The sequence below is a fragment of the Tenrec ecaudatus genome, chromosome Y (genome assembly GCF_050624435.1).
Source record: "Tenrec ecaudatus isolate mTenEca1 chromosome Y, mTenEca1.hap1, whole genome shotgun sequence".
In the NCBI taxonomy this organism is placed as follows: Eukaryota; Metazoa; Chordata; class Mammalia; order Afrosoricida; family Tenrecidae; genus Tenrec; species Tenrec ecaudatus.
In genome coordinates this window covers 3035931-3051799 of record NC_134549.1, presented here as the reverse complement: position 1 = coordinate 3051799, position 15869 = coordinate 3035931, and the positions used below count along the sequence as shown (strand labels likewise).

Genomic DNA, 15869 nt, shown 5'->3' with positions numbered 1-15869 from the left:
TTTTATTTCTAGTCTTTAGTTGTTATTTGGACTTAATTCTTATAAGAATGTAATATTGCACTGCATGTAATCATCATGACTAAATTAGCATGAAGGAAAGTGGAATTAGATCATAACATTTCCAATTTATCTTAAAATGTTATATAATAAGCAGTGTAATAAAGGGCATTTAGATATTTTCAATTATATTCTTAAAATAGAATGTATATAAAAATATTCTTACAAGGGAATGTTTTGGGGAAAGTCTTTTCAATATTCTTATATTTTAGCATATTTTTATTTAAAAACCAGTAGAACTTAAAAAGTAAATTAACAGACCCATGAAATATCCATTAGCAAGTGAAAATGCAGGCCACAGCTTTATGCAATATACTTGTACTGGTTTGGATTCTCTTTATCTCTTTCCATGTAGCCTCGCTCTATTAAGGATTCTATTTGCTTCTTCAGGTCACTGGGCTACAAAATAAAGTAAATTCTCAAGGTTAAAACAAATAAATTGAAAGCATTTATCATCCTCCTCTCAAATCCACAAAACAAATGACACATTTACATACTTATAAAAATACAATTTGTATTATACTAACTGGTAATTAATATAGCTAAATCTATATAAGGAATTGACTCCATTGAGACTCATTGTGACTAGATATAGGGCAGAGTAGACATGCCCCTGTGAGTTCCTTAGACATGTAACTGTTTATGAGAGTAGAAAGCCCAGACTTTTTTGCTTGCAGTGCTTAGTGGTTTCTAACTACTTACCTTCCAGATGGTACCCAACATGTTTAAGTGCTGCACTACTGGGGCTCCTTTATATACGGAGGGTACGTAATATATATATATATATATATATATATATATATATATATATATATATATAATTAAAAATAAAGATCCAAGTAAAATGGATGTTTTCAAATATGATGAAAGTTATTTCATCCAAAGGGAAAAGTACCAGAGCTTACATTATAAACACCCAAAAATGTAGAAGGCAAAGGAGGGCAGTGGGAGCCCCAAATCTGTCCAGACTATCCAGTTAGATTAAGCCTTTGGCAGATCCTCCCTGTCCACTGGTAAGGCACTCACAACAGCCTTACTATCAGACAGAGATTATTATAAACTTGATGATGGTGTATCGAACCATGGAATAATGATACTCGGTCGGCTGACCTCCCTCTCTTGACCCAACCTGCATTTGCTCTAGGCTTAAATATGTTCAATTGTTCTATAACCAAAATTTCTTCTCTGGCTTTTAAAATATTGACAGTGGTCTTTTCTTACTTTTTATTTGTATTTTAATCTTCATAATATTATTATTATTTGCTCCTCTTGCTGATTTTAGTTTTAGTTTGTTGTTTCTGTTGGGTTTCCCAGTTTGTGATGCACATAAGAGTGGATGCAGAGAAATAATAACTTGATGCAATGGTGTATTAGGGACATGGGGGTGTGAGGCTGAGGGTGAAGGGATTTAGCGGGCAAACAATGAATGCAGGACAGCTGGAGGGAACATATAAGTAATGATCATAATGGATATAAAACTCTTTTAAAAGCAATTTAACCATGGAAGTGTATGATCTATGAGTACTAAATGTTAACTATTTAAAAATGGGAAAAATGTAACCAAACTTCATTGAAGGGTTACCATGGTGGTAGGAGAAAGAGTTGTTGCGTAGGGCACATTGAGTTTGTTAATGGTGGTACTACAGTTTGGAGAAGGGTAACAATAATGGTTTTAGAACACAAAGTATATAATATTTGGCAATAAATTACACATATAGAAATTGTAGAATTGGGGGGGAAAAGAGTGGATGTGTTTTGGAAACACATTAAACATCTGTTTTTACATTTAGTATTTATCTTCTCCTCCTAAAACTCTACCTTTCAGGCAACCTTTTAGTCTAGAACTGAAATAACCTGTGCCTCACCTTTCAGGCAAATGAAAGGTTTATAAAATTTAGAATAATCAACTGAAGGTTACCAAAGTGATCTTTTATACAGGGTTCAAACTCAGGATGCAAGGGAAAGATAGAAAAGAACAATGGGAAATGCTAACCAAGTACCATATCTACTCAAGTATAAGCCAACCTTAATATTAGCCGAGGCACCTAATTTTACCACACAAAAACTGCATAAAAATATGCCATAAAACCTCTGTTTATACATGAGTATATACGGTAAGTAGGAAGAATGCTGTTAGATGATAAGGATTTCAATCAATGTCACAAGACAAAATATCCACGAATTGTTCAGTGGAAAGTAAATTAGTGTTTTCACCCAATACCACAATTTAAAATAAAAATATCCTTCAAACATTGCTAAACTATAGTAAAGGTTCTCAAAGAGTGGGTAGTTGATACCTTAGGCCTGGTTATTTCAATAGGGAACACACTCCAAATGTACAGACTAATTGTCAATGGGGTATAAAAGGGAAAACCTGTTCATGATTCACAAAAACATAAAAAATAACTCAGTCAAGGTGTGGTGAGGGAACTGGGATAAGAATAAATTTGTCCAGTTTAAAGTGATAGAAATAATTATTCAAGTTAAAAATAAAATTCGAAAAATAAAACAATGATGATAATCATTAATGGCAACTAGTGTCAAAGACTACACCAATAAACTCTTTTATCCAAACACAAACAGGAAAACTTATTTATTTTATATTATTATGTCAAGAATCTCAGTTGCCATGGACTATTGTTTTGCCTTTCGCTACTCTTCAGTCCCTAGGGAAAAGTAAAAATTGTGCCTTTTTTGAGGGAAGTATGATTACAAAATAATCACACTTACTTAATTTCCTACCTAGTTTAAAGATGTACTTTTACTGCCTTGTAAAGCTGATTATAGCTGATGTAATTAGGTGAAAATGTACTATCTTATCTTTTGATCACTCTTTTGAACCATTTTAAAGCTGTCAGTTAAAAAAAAGTGAATGGGAAATACACATGGATTAAACTCATGGTAAAGCCCTTTTGACTAAGGACCAGGGGTGTACATATCCTTGCTACCATGCAGAATGCACTGGAAAGTAGATTGTTGCAGATATGATTAGGTTAACATTTAACACCCTAACATTTGAGCTCCCTTATACTCAATTCACATTTGTTCTATTTTTTCCTGCCTGTCAAATTGATACCTTAATAAAAACATTATAAATCCATATCAAGCCTACTGTCATCTAGTAGATACCAAGTAATAGTGTCACTACAGAGCAGAGTAGAACCGTTTTATAAAGATTGCTAGGCCATCAATCTCTATACAAGCAGATTCCCTCCTTTTTCTTCCAGGAAGCAACTGGAGGTTGAAGTTTTGGTTAGCAACGAAGTGTTTAACCCATGTAGTACCTGTAATTCCTAAAAAGAACAGTACAATCTAGTCTAACTGAAGTAAATTTGTGCTTTACTCATACCAATAATCATACAAACATACATATTATAATTATACATATAAGTACAATTTTATCGTGAATTTGCATACCAGCATTTTTTCTTTTAATATTACTTCATTAATATTAAGTTGGGGTAAATATGTTTACCTGTAATGTGAATTTTAGTTGGTTATATAATTCAGACAGAAGTGCATTATGGTTAAGTGTTTTCCTTTTCTTCATAATTCGAACAATTGCAGCATCAATGTAGTATTTTCTATCTTGGAAAACTCTTTCTGTTGAAATAGTTTGTTTTTCTTGTACCTAATGAAACCCATGACATAGAAATAAGAGGTGGATATTTTAAAGTTATAACATTTAAACTTTGCCCAAATTACACAATTTAACTTGAAATATATTTTGGGTTAGATTGTTAGAGGAATACAAGTAACAATAGCACATATCTAAGAAAACATGTCTGCTTAGAGAGGATGTGGTGGCTAGTTACGTGGTCAAAGACTAGTCTACTCTAAATACTATGACATATTTATATCTACAGTAATTTACGTCCAGGAGCACAGGAGGCACAGTAGTTATGCTGGGACTACTAAGGGAAGTTTAGTTCAAACCCTCTAGGGGCTCTATAACAGAAAGATGAAGTTTCTCACTCCTGTGAAGACTTTCAACTTCAGAAAACCACATGGACAGTTCTGCTTTAACCGATGCAATCAAATGAGCCAGAATCAACTCCAGGACAGTGAGATTCTTGCCCCACTCCCTCCGGCCCCATTCATTTAAATACTGTCACATGGTTGTTGCTGTGATGTACCGTGGCATTTTATGTGCTGTTATTTTGGAAAAAAATTATTCCACTGGAAACTGAAATATCAGGGAGTCACTATGTTGAGGAGGTTTCAGCAGAGTTCTCACACTGCAGCACAAATTCCACTGAAGTAATAGATTATCCGTGAGAATGTCCACGTCTAAGTTTTTAATCACTTAAAACCGTTAAGAACTTCAGTTTAAAATTAACAGATATAGTGTTAGGGTCTCAGATAAGAAGACCCTTAAAATTTCAAGTGGGACAGAGCTACCTTCTAAAAGTAAAGACAACTTTAATGATGGGCATGAAACGAACTTTTGGAACCTTCCATTGCTGATATGTCATCATTGAAAATGAGGAAAAACAACTGCACGCAAACATTCAGTATCAGACCAAGAAGCGTATGGATTGTAACTCATAAAGATCAGTTAATTTTAAGATAAAGTGTCCTATGCATGAGTAAACTGAAATTAACTGGCATTGATCATTCAGAATTAGAGAATTACATAGTATACTATGGTGAGATTGACAGATCCTGGAGGCATGGTATCATATCACTAAAAAATATTCAAGATCTACTTTGAAATACACTGCTGTTTATATGGTTACAAGGATGATCAGTTAATACAACTATTATTCAAATTTAGACAACAAAAAGACAAAGAGAGGAATCACATTTTGGTTATAAACATATATATTGAAATACTGATAAAATTGTAAAGATTTCATTATACTACTCTCAAAAATGACAGAATATACACAAAAGATTCTAAAGGAATCACAGGACTTTCATACAGGACACAATAAGCCAGAGATATGTAAAGCATGTTACCAAAGACAGCACAATATACATTTCCCCCATTAAATTATTCTCCAGGGTAGAGCAAATGAATTGTTAAAAATCAAGCCTCAGTAAATCTTAAAGTACTAAAGTCATACAAAATATATGAGATTTAAAAATAAAGGCGAAAGCATACTTAAGTCTGTTTTATAATAATTCTGAGTTTTGTATGTTTTGGCTTATTTTCTATGAATACTACTAGTCTTATTAATAAGCAACTAAAATGTAAAGAGAGAACTAAACCGAGAAAACAGAAGTCATACAGAAATGAAAAACTGCTATCAAAAGTTACAAGGTACAGCAAAAGCAAGGCACAAACAGCATCTGTAGCTATAAATATCTACGTAAAAAATGGTGATAAATGTGAAAAAACACACACAAGAAGAAAACTACATCACCTATGAAAATATCAAGAAAAAAATCACAAGCAGCAAATAAAAAAACCCAAAAATCTGAAAATAGATATGATATAGAATGTAAGAAAATAATAGGAAAAAAAACAACAAAACTCTTAACTTTTTAAAAGTTCAAAAAAGTAAATTCTTCCGGGAGGAGGGGAATGTCCATGTACTTGGGATTGGGGCAGCGTCTCAGACCTCTCTACTGGTCCCCTGCTTCATGCCAGTATGTTGTATTCATGTCTTGGTGCATAGGGTTGAAGTTTGGAGAGTGTGTCAAATGTGCCTGATCTCACCCCACAACACTGGGATGAAACACAGGATGTGCAACAGAACAGCAAGGGAAGCAAAGATATGAAGTCCCAAGGGAACACAAAAAAGAGACGGTGGGGCCTGGGCATGGCATGGCCATCAGGCTTGATACTCCTAAAGGTCAACAAACAACAGACCTTGAACTATTTATAGGCTTCTCTCTTTTTTGTTGTTGGTTTTTGTTTTGTTTTCTTTTGTTGCTTTGTTAGGCTCTGTCTTGTGTTTTTGCTTATTACTGTCTCTGCAAATATATCTAGATAAGATACGTAGGATAAATAATCCAAAGAAAAAACAATGGACCGATGTTTCAGGGGGGTGGAAGGCATGGGAGATGGGGAGGTGATGGAAAAAAGTGGTATTAACAAATCCAGAGACAAGGGAACAATAAGTGATCTAAAATTGATGGCAAGGAGGGTGGCAGGATGCCTGGTAGGGCTTGACCAAGAGCAAGGTAACTGTGAGGAACTACCAAGAGTTGAATGAAGGCCAAATAAGATAGTGGGTCAAGAGGAAAGTAAAAGAAATAGAGGAAAGAAGTAGGAGGCAAAGGGCATTTACAGAGGTCTAAATACAGGAAAAGTACATATGTAAATACAAACTTATATAATGATAGCAAAAGAGATCTATGTACATATATTTATAGGTGTAGTATTAAGGTGGCTGATGGACATTGGTTCTCTACACAAGTACGCCCTCAAAGCAGGAACATTTTGTTGTAATAACCTTGCATTCCATGATGCTCACCTTCCTGACACATCACTGAAGACAAAATGTGTGCATAATAAATGTGGTGAAGAAAGCGGATGGTGCCTGGCTATTAAAAGATACAGGAACTGGGGTCTTAAAGGCCTGAATATAAACAAGCAGCCATCTAACTTAGAAGCAATAAAGCCCACATGAAAAAAAAAACACACCAGTCTCTGTGATCATGAGGTGTCCATGGGTTCAGATATCAGACATCTAAGACTTAAAACAAAAAAATATCATCATTGTGAATGAGGGGTAGTACAGAGTGGAGACCTAAAGCCCATCTGTAGCCAACTGGACATCTTACAGAAGAGTCACAACCAAGGGATGAGTCAGTCAGTCAGAGTACAATATTGTACCAATGAAACATAAAATTTCCCTCTAGTTATTTAATGCTCCCATCCCGTGCCCAGCACTATCATGACCAGTTCTACCTTACAAATCCAGCTAGATCAGAGCATGTACATGGGGTACAGACAAAGAGCTGTAAACTCAGGGAACCCAAGACAGACAAACCCCTCACGACCAATATTGAGAGTATCAAAACTAGAAGGGTAAGAGGAAAGTGGCGGGAGAAAGGAAGTATGGATCACAATGATCTACATAGAACCCCCTCCCAGGGAGATGGAAACAGAAAAGCGGATGAAGGGAGACATCAAGCAGTGTAAAATATGAAAAATAATAATAAATGATAAATTATCAAGGGTTCATGAGGAAGGGAGGGTGAGGGAGAGAGGTAAAAATGAGCAGCTGATACCTAGGGCTCAAGTAAAAAGCAAATGTTTGAGAATGATGATGGCAACAAATGTACAAATGTGCTCGACACAGTGGATGTATGTATGGATTGTGATAAGATCGCAAGAGCCCCCAATAAAATTATTTTTTTAAGTTCAATGAAATCAAACACTTTTTTACCTACACATACAAAGGAAAATAAAAATATCCAAAATAAAAAAATGTAGAACATAGTACTTAATTTTACAGGAACAAAAATAATCACAGAAAAACAATGAATAATTTTATGAGAAGCAATGAGCTAACATTGACTAAATGAGCAAGTTTCTAGCAATATGCTTTTCCTACATTACTTCTAAAAGAAATAGCAGATTCCAATAAATCTGTAACACATGAAAAGCACTAATCCAAAAATTGCCCCACAAAGAACAAACCTATACATCTTCACAGGCAAAATCTACCAAATATTTATAGAAATCACCATTTCAGCCCTTAAACATTTATCAGTACTGAAGTGATTATGTTTTAATACATTAATATTTAACTCCAGAATATGTTTCATTAATCTAAATGCAGAAACAACTTTTAAAATCCTATCAAAATGAAATACACAATACATACACATATATGAAGTTAACATGAAATTAGCAAGGAAATACACCATGTTAATTTAGCCAATAAAAATTAAAATTGTGATTATCTCAATGCACTAAAGACTTTTTATCAAAGTCGAACACCTTTCATGACACAGATTTTAAGATTTGAATAAAAAGATTACATTTCCATGTTCATGGACAAGCTGAATAGTGTCAAGAAATTAATACCAACTATTAATATCAGAGTCGATGCAATATCCATAATCAGCTTTCTCTGTAAATATGAAAGGACAAAATGCAAATTTTCAGAATTAAAAGAACCTCTCTAACTTAGGGGGTGTGTTTTCCTTCCAGATCACTTACTTTGCATTCCTGAATCTAAACTACTACTCAAGATTCCCACCACTTGCTCCTCCCCAACTGTTTGATTTAGTGTCCCTATTATGCATCACCATCTTCATTTACCAAAGTCATTATTCATGAATGTCTAGCCAATTGGTTTGTCCTACCTCCCTTGACCGCCCTGCTTTGGACAAATCCAAAGTCTGTTCCCTTTGGTATAAAAGACTTTATAAGGCTTCGCCCCTTATTATTGTGGTCTTGTACCCTATTTGTGTGTTTTACTAATTTCACTCAGCCTAATATTCGCCATATCCAGTTGTGTTGAGATTTCTGTCACTTTTTCTTAGTGTTGCACAGTATTCCACTTTACCAGCCTTACACTTACGAGCGTTGAGGTTGAGGTTGTTTCCACCTTCTTACTATTGTGTACAGGGTTCCAGAAACATGTTTATGCACAAGTCTGTTAGTGTTATGACTCTCACTTCTTTAGGCTACATACTCACAGAGGGTTTGCTAGATCTATGGAAAGCTTAATTGTTTGCAGTAGTGTCATATCACTTTCCATGGCTGCAAGTCCCACCAGCAATGTATGAGGTTTCAATCTTTCCACCATCCCTCCAGCACTTGCTATTTTCTGTTTTGGTTTCGTATCTCCTTATTACTTTGAATTGTATTACTAGGACAGTTATTGATTGTGAGCATTTCTCCAAATTTGTTGGCCATTTCAATTTTGTCTTTGGTGAAGTCTTTTGCTCACATTTCAGTTCACCTTTTTCTTACTGAGTTATTTCAGTATTCCACAGATTTTACAAATTGGTCTTTTTCCACTGTGGCATTGTCAAATATTTTACCCCCATGTATGGGTTCCCCTCAAAGAAACCTTTTGATGTACATTAAGGGATATATTTTTGTAAGTCCAGGGGAAATATGGGGCTACATGTTTCTGTAAATAATTATTGAGGAAATATTAAATACCTTACTGGATCCCCCAAAATGGATACCATTGGGAGCAGTTCCACTCTGTCCTCTGGGTTTGTTTAGTTGAAATTAACTCAATGTCAATGACTTTGGTTTAGTTTATGAATATTCCCAAAGACAGAGTGAAAAGAAGGATTAGAGCAAAACATCTGTGGTTTGAAATGATCAAGAGACAGACTGCTGGCAAGCCTACTCAAGGAAAGGAAGGAGCAAACATCGATGACCCGGAAGAGGGATGAAACAGAGGAAATCACAACAGTCCCCACTGAGATTAAAAGGATAAGCACAACGTACTATAAAAGTCTGTATTCTAATGACTTAAACAGCGGGAAAGACATGGACAGATATTTGGGAAGACAATCCCTCCCTAGATTATCCCATATAGATGTCTCTAACTTCAACAGACTCATAGCAAAAGAAGCAACAGATATGGTAATCAAGAAACTAACAACAAAAAAGGCTCCCAGACTAGACAGGTTGACAGGAGAATTATATGAAGCATTCAGGGAAGAACTAGCACCAATGCTCCACAAAGTATTCCAGAGTATAGGAAAGGATGCCAAACTCCCAAACCCATTCTACGAAGCCAGTATAACTTTGATACCCAAACAGGGCAAGGATCCCACATGAATATAGAACTATAGACCAATCTCTCTAAGGAACACAAATGCAAAACTCCTTACCACATTTTGGCTAATAGAATACAAAAGAATATAAAACATGTTATCCACCATGATCAGTTATGATTCATCCCAGGGATGAAGGGATGTTTTAACATACAAAAATCCATCAATATTATACACCACACTAATAAGAAAAAGTATAAGAATCACATAATAATACCCATAAAAATAAATTCAGAAAAAACATTTGACAACATCCAAAACTCATTCCTAATTAAGACACTCAAGAAGCTAGGAATGGAAGGACAGTTCTCAAGTTAATACAAGCTATCTAAAAAAGGTCAGCAGCCAACATCATAGTCAATTCAGAAAAGACAAAAACATCCCATTGAAAATGGAGACTAAACGAGGATGCTCCCTTGTCCTCACTTCCATTCAACATCATACTAAAGGTGCTAGCTAACAACATAAGCCAGTGGAGGACATTAAGGTATCAAACTAGGAAAGGAGGTGGTGAAACTATCGCTCTTTGAAGACCAAATGATTTTATACATTAAAAAACCCCAAAGCTCCACAACAGGAGTACTGACATTGAAAGAGAAATATGGTAGAGGGGCAGGATACAAGATCAACTGGCTTCCTATACACATCGGACAAGGCCATAGAACAGGAGATCAAGAAGGCAACACCCTTCACAATAGCCAAGAACAAATTGAAATATCTAAAGATATATTTAATAACAACAAAAAATACATACAAGGAAAACTACAGGATCCTACTACAAGAAACCAAAAGCGGACTACACAAATGGAAGAATATCCTATACTCATGGAATGGAAGTCTCAATATAGTAAAGATTTCATCTTACCCAAGGTATTATATGTTTAATGGTATCCTGATTCAAGTATCAACAAACTTCTTTAAAAAAATGGAAAAGCTGGACATCAATTTCATGGGGAGAGGGAAGAAGCCCAGAATTACCAGATAACTCAAGAAGGGCAAATTCAGAGGGATTGCTTTACCTGACTTTAACACCTACTACACAGCCACAGTGGTCAAAATAGCATGGTAGTTGTTTAATACAGAAATTTTCACCAATGTAAAAGAACAGAAAAACCAGAAATGAAACCATTAGCATATAGACAACTGATATTTCACTAGGGCCCAAAAAAGCATCAAGTGGGAAGCAGATGCCCTCTTTAATAAGTGGAACTGGAAACAATGAATACTCACCTGTAGATAAATGAAACAAGTTCTTTACCTCACCCCATGCACAAGAACAAACTGAAGGTGGATCACAGACCTAGAAATACAACCTCACACTATCAGAACCATCAATGGAGGAATCGGGACAAACCTAAGAACCTTGGCTCAGAGAATACATAAACTAATTCAATAAGGAAGGGTACACACACAAGTGAACCTGCCATTGACAAGTAGGATGTACTAAGGATAAAGCACCTCTGGGGGTCAAAAGACTTCATCAAGATGGTAACAAGACCCACAGACTAGGAGAACATTTTTAGCAATGACACAAAACCTGCACCAAGAGGAAAACAGTTAACTCCCTGAAGAAGTTGACAAAAGACCTGAACAGAGTTTTACTAGGGAGACCCCAATGGCCACTAAACATAGGAAAAAGTGTGCCTGATCATTAACCATCAGAGAAATGCAAATTAAAACTATGCGATGTCGTGTAACACCCTTGAGGTTAACCCAAATCAGGAAATTAGAGAGCACCAGATGTTGGAGGGGATGTGGCAAGATAGGACCTCTCCTCTACCGCTGCTGGTCGTGTAGATACATACAACCTCTGTGGAAAGAGATCTGGCGATCTTTAAAGCAAATAAAATGGTACTACCTTATGATCCAGCTATCCCTCTAATGGACTTATAGCCAAAAGAGTAAGACATAAACCACAACCAGTCTCTGCACTCCAATGTTTATTGCAGTGCAATTCACAATCGCAAAGGATTGGAAACAACCTAATTTTCCATCGATAGACAAATGGATTAGAAAACTCTGGTACACTTTGTTTGGTGCTGTCAAGGCCATCTGCAATTGTATGCGCATATTATTATCTCTGCATGTCTATCTAGATAAGATAGGCTGGGTAAAGAGTGTGGAGAAGACAACAACGGGACCAACAGTCCTGGAGGGACATGAGAGTGTGGGAGGTGGGAGAAAAGAGGAGGTGTTGGCTAAGCCAGGGACCAGAGAACATCGAGTGGTTCAAAACCAGTGGCAGCGAGGGGGTGGGAGGATCTGTAGGAAGTGACCAAGGGCAATGTAACCGAGAGGAATTACTGACACCCGAATGAAGGCTGAACATGGTAGTGGAACAGGTGGAAACCATAAAGAAATAGAGGAAAAAAGTAGGAGGCAAAGGGCATACACAGAGGCCTAAAAACAGGCATGTACATATGTAAATGTATTTATGATTATGGGGGAAATAAACCTATGTGAATATATTTATAGGTTCAGTATTAGGGTAGCAGGTGGACAATGGGCCTCCAGGTGTGCATTCCCTAATACAAGAACACTTTGCTCAGCTAAATGGTCATTCCATGATACCCACCTCCCCGACACAATCGCTGAAGACGAATGTGTACATAGTAAGTTTGGTGAAGAAGGCTGATGGTGCCCGACTATCGAGAGATATAGCGTCTGGGGGCTTGAAGGTAAATAAGTGGCCATCTAGCCCAGAAGCAACAAAGCCCACATGGAAGAAGCGCACCAGCATGTGTGATCACAAAGGGTCAAGGGGACCAGGTATCAAGCACCTAATGGGGGGGAATCATATCATCGTGAATGAGGGGAGCGGACGATGAGGAACCAAAGCCCATCTGTAAACAAGTCGACATTCCTTGCAGACGGGTAGTGGGAAAGAGATGAGTCACTCAGGGTGCAGTGTAGCACTGATAAAACTCACAATCTTCCTCTAGTTCTTAAACACTTCTTCCCCCCACAACCCCCATTATCATGATCCCAAATCTACCTTGCAAATCTAGTTAGACCACAGAATCACAGTGGTGCAGATGGGAAGTGGAAACACAGGGAATTCAGGACAGATGAACCCCATTGGTGAGAGTAGTGATACCAGGAAGGAAGAGGGAAGTGGGGGTAGAAAGGGGGAACCAATTACAAGGATCTACATATAACCATGGGCAACAGAAAAGTGGGTGAAGGGAGACTCCAGGCAGTGTAAGGTATGATAAAATAATAATTTATAAACTATCAAGGGTTTATGAGGAGGGAGGAGTGAAGGAGGGGAGGAAAAAAAAGAAAAATGAGGAGCTGATTCCAGCATCCCCTTACAGAAGGGTTTTGGGGAGGTGACGAAACAGTCAGGGTGTCATGTAGCAATGATGAAAAATAAAACTTTCCTCTAATTTCTAAATGCTTCCTCCCCCACCCCTCTCCCACTGTCATGATCTGAATTCTAACTTGCAAGTCTGACTAGACCAAAGGATGTACACTGGTACAGATGGGAACTGGAAACACAGGGAAGCCAGGGAAGATGATCCCCTCAGGTGAGAATGGCAATACAGGGAGGATATTAGGAGGGTAGGTTGGAAAGGGGGAACCTATTTCAATTATCTACATGTGACCTTCTCCCTGGGGGACATACAACAGAAAAGTGGGGGAAGGGAGACGTGGGACAGAGCAAGATATGACAAAATAATAATTTATAAATTATTAAGGGTTCATGAAGGAGAAGAGAGTTAGGAAGGAAGGGAAAAATGAGGACCTGATTCCAGGGGCTTGGGTGGAGAGGAAGTATTTTGGAAATAAGGAGGGCAACGCATGTACAATGTGCTTTACACAATTGTATGTATGTATGGATTGTGATAGGAGTTGTATGAGCCCCTAATAATGTGATTTTTTTTAAATGAGGAGCTGATATCAAGGGCTCAAGTAGAAAGCAAATGTTTTGAGAATGATGATGGTAACAAATGTACAAATGTGCTTGATACATGGATGTATATATAGATTGTGATAAGAGTTATATGAGCCCTCAATAAAATGATTGGAAAAATAAATAAATAAAAAAGAAAAGAAAACTAGCACATACACATTGGAGTACTAGGAATCACTAAACATCACGGATCATCACATGAAGCACATCGTCTTATGGGAAGAGTTGGAGGAAATTATGCTAAATGAAGTAAGCCAATCATAAAGGACAAGTACAATAAGAATCCCTGAGCTAAGTATAATCAGCACAGCAGGTATAGAAGAAAAGCCAAGAGTCAGATGGAGGTCACACCATACCCATGGAGGTACTTGTTATTCAAACACAAAGAAGGGGGAAGGTGGGGAGGGAGAAAAGGGGTGAAAAACAAATTTTAAAATGAGATGATGGCATTGCTGAACAGGGCACTAACCCCAATCAGGCAGAGTGTATTGGTTATGTCCACAGAATTGGGAGCATGCATACAGGGTGCACCGAACCTTGAGGGTAACCACTTGGAGAAATGCATGAAAAGACTGGCCTACAAGGCTGGCTCCAATCAATGTGAAACTGACCATTTCCCTAAAAGTTTGTGCAATGGCGAACACCACTATACTTACAGGTTAGGGAGAGTAGTCGACATACCAGGCCCTCCTGGAAATACACCAAGAAGGAAAGAAAAGAGAGTAAGGGTCTAGACCTCATACCAACACACCAAACCTAGAGGATGACATCCCTGCATGGAACTGCTAAGGAATAGAGAGAACTGTAGGGCCAGTAACAGCTCAAGGCATGTCATCCTTTTATTAGACCATATTGTGACAGAGGACAATACTGGGGACAAACAGCGAGGAGTTTAGTCCAGTTTGAATCCCCAGTCTGAATCAAAAAGGTAACAAAATAGATAGGCAATGGTAGCAAAGCCAAGTCCCAAAAGTCCCTAAAGAGCCCCCAAAATAGAATTCAGCCCAGGAAGGGCAGCTCCCAGAATCCTCCCAGAACCAGTGGGAAGATAGACATAAATTCAGTGGACAGGCTTAGAATTATGTACATATTTCTATTTTTTTTCTTTTCAATCTTTTGTTTTATGTTTGGTCTATGTTATTGTTTGTTCGCCTATTTATATAAGACAGGCATGGGAAGTAAGCTCCAGGACAAAGCAAGGGGACTGAGAGTCCCAGAGAGACTTGGGGAAGAAGGTGTGTATGGGGAGGAAGGGGGAGGGAATGGAGCAGTGAGCAAACAATGCCATACACAGTGGAACAACTAGGGAATTAAAATCAACAGCAAGGAGGGTGTAGAGATCCTCAGAGTGTTGGAGCAATAACAATCTGAGAGGAAGTACTAGGGTAAGAGTGGAGCCACAGGAAGGTAAATGAAACAGGAACAATCTAGGTAGCAAAGCTATGGATAGAAATTATAAGCATAGGTGTATATATGTAAATACATTTAATACATTAAAATAGAGGTATTATCCTAGGATGGATTTGGGCCTCTGTTCTTACCCTCTCTCAATACAAAAACACCTTGTCTTAACTAACTGGTATTCTGTGATACTAAACCTCCCAGCACAATCATTGAAAACAAAATGGGTGCATAAGCAAATGTGGTAAAGAAAACCGATAGTGTCCAGCTATTAAAAGATATAATGTCTGGGCCTTAATGGGTTGAAGTTAAACAAGCAAGCTGAGAAGCAGCAAGGCCACATGGAACAAGCAAACCAGGCAGTGCACTCATGAGGTGTTGCTGGGATCAAGTAACAGGCATCAGGAGACCTAAAACAAACAAACAAACAAAAACACATTGTTGAGAACGAGGGGGGTAGGGTGGAGTAGAGACTCAAAGCCCATCTGTAGACAATGGACATCCCCCCACATAAGGGTCACAGGGAAGGGATGAGTCAACCAGGGCACAGTAAAGCACCATCGAAACACAAACTATTCCTCTGGGTCCTTAAGGCTTCCTCACCCCTCATGATGACCCAAGTGCTGCCTCTCACCAGAGCACATACAAAGACACAGAAAAGAGGTTAAGAGCTCATTACACATAGAATCAGCACAGGAATAGGGATAGCAATACCAGAAGGGGAAGGGGAAGGCGAAGAAGGAGGGGCAGAGGAGGAACTGATCGTCCTCTCTCTCCAGGGAAACGAACA

The 15869-nt window shown here is 37.7% G+C and overlaps 1 protein-coding gene across 1 annotated transcript in view; it reads right to left on the bottom strand.

The window, feature by feature from the left end:
- Positions 1–360: 360 nt before the first annotated feature.
- The window catches only part of LOC142435539 (cullin-4B-like), a 194953-nt gene continuing 179444 nt past the window's right edge, over positions 361–15869 (bottom strand). Inside the window, exons 19-20 of the mRNA XM_075539764.1 lie at positions 3533–3688; positions 361–456 (exon numbers count right to left, since the gene is read on the bottom strand). Of these exons, the coding sequence (XP_075395879.1) occupies positions 361–456; positions 3533–3688 (252 nt within the window). The remainder of the gene's footprint in view (positions 457–3532; positions 3689–15869) is intronic.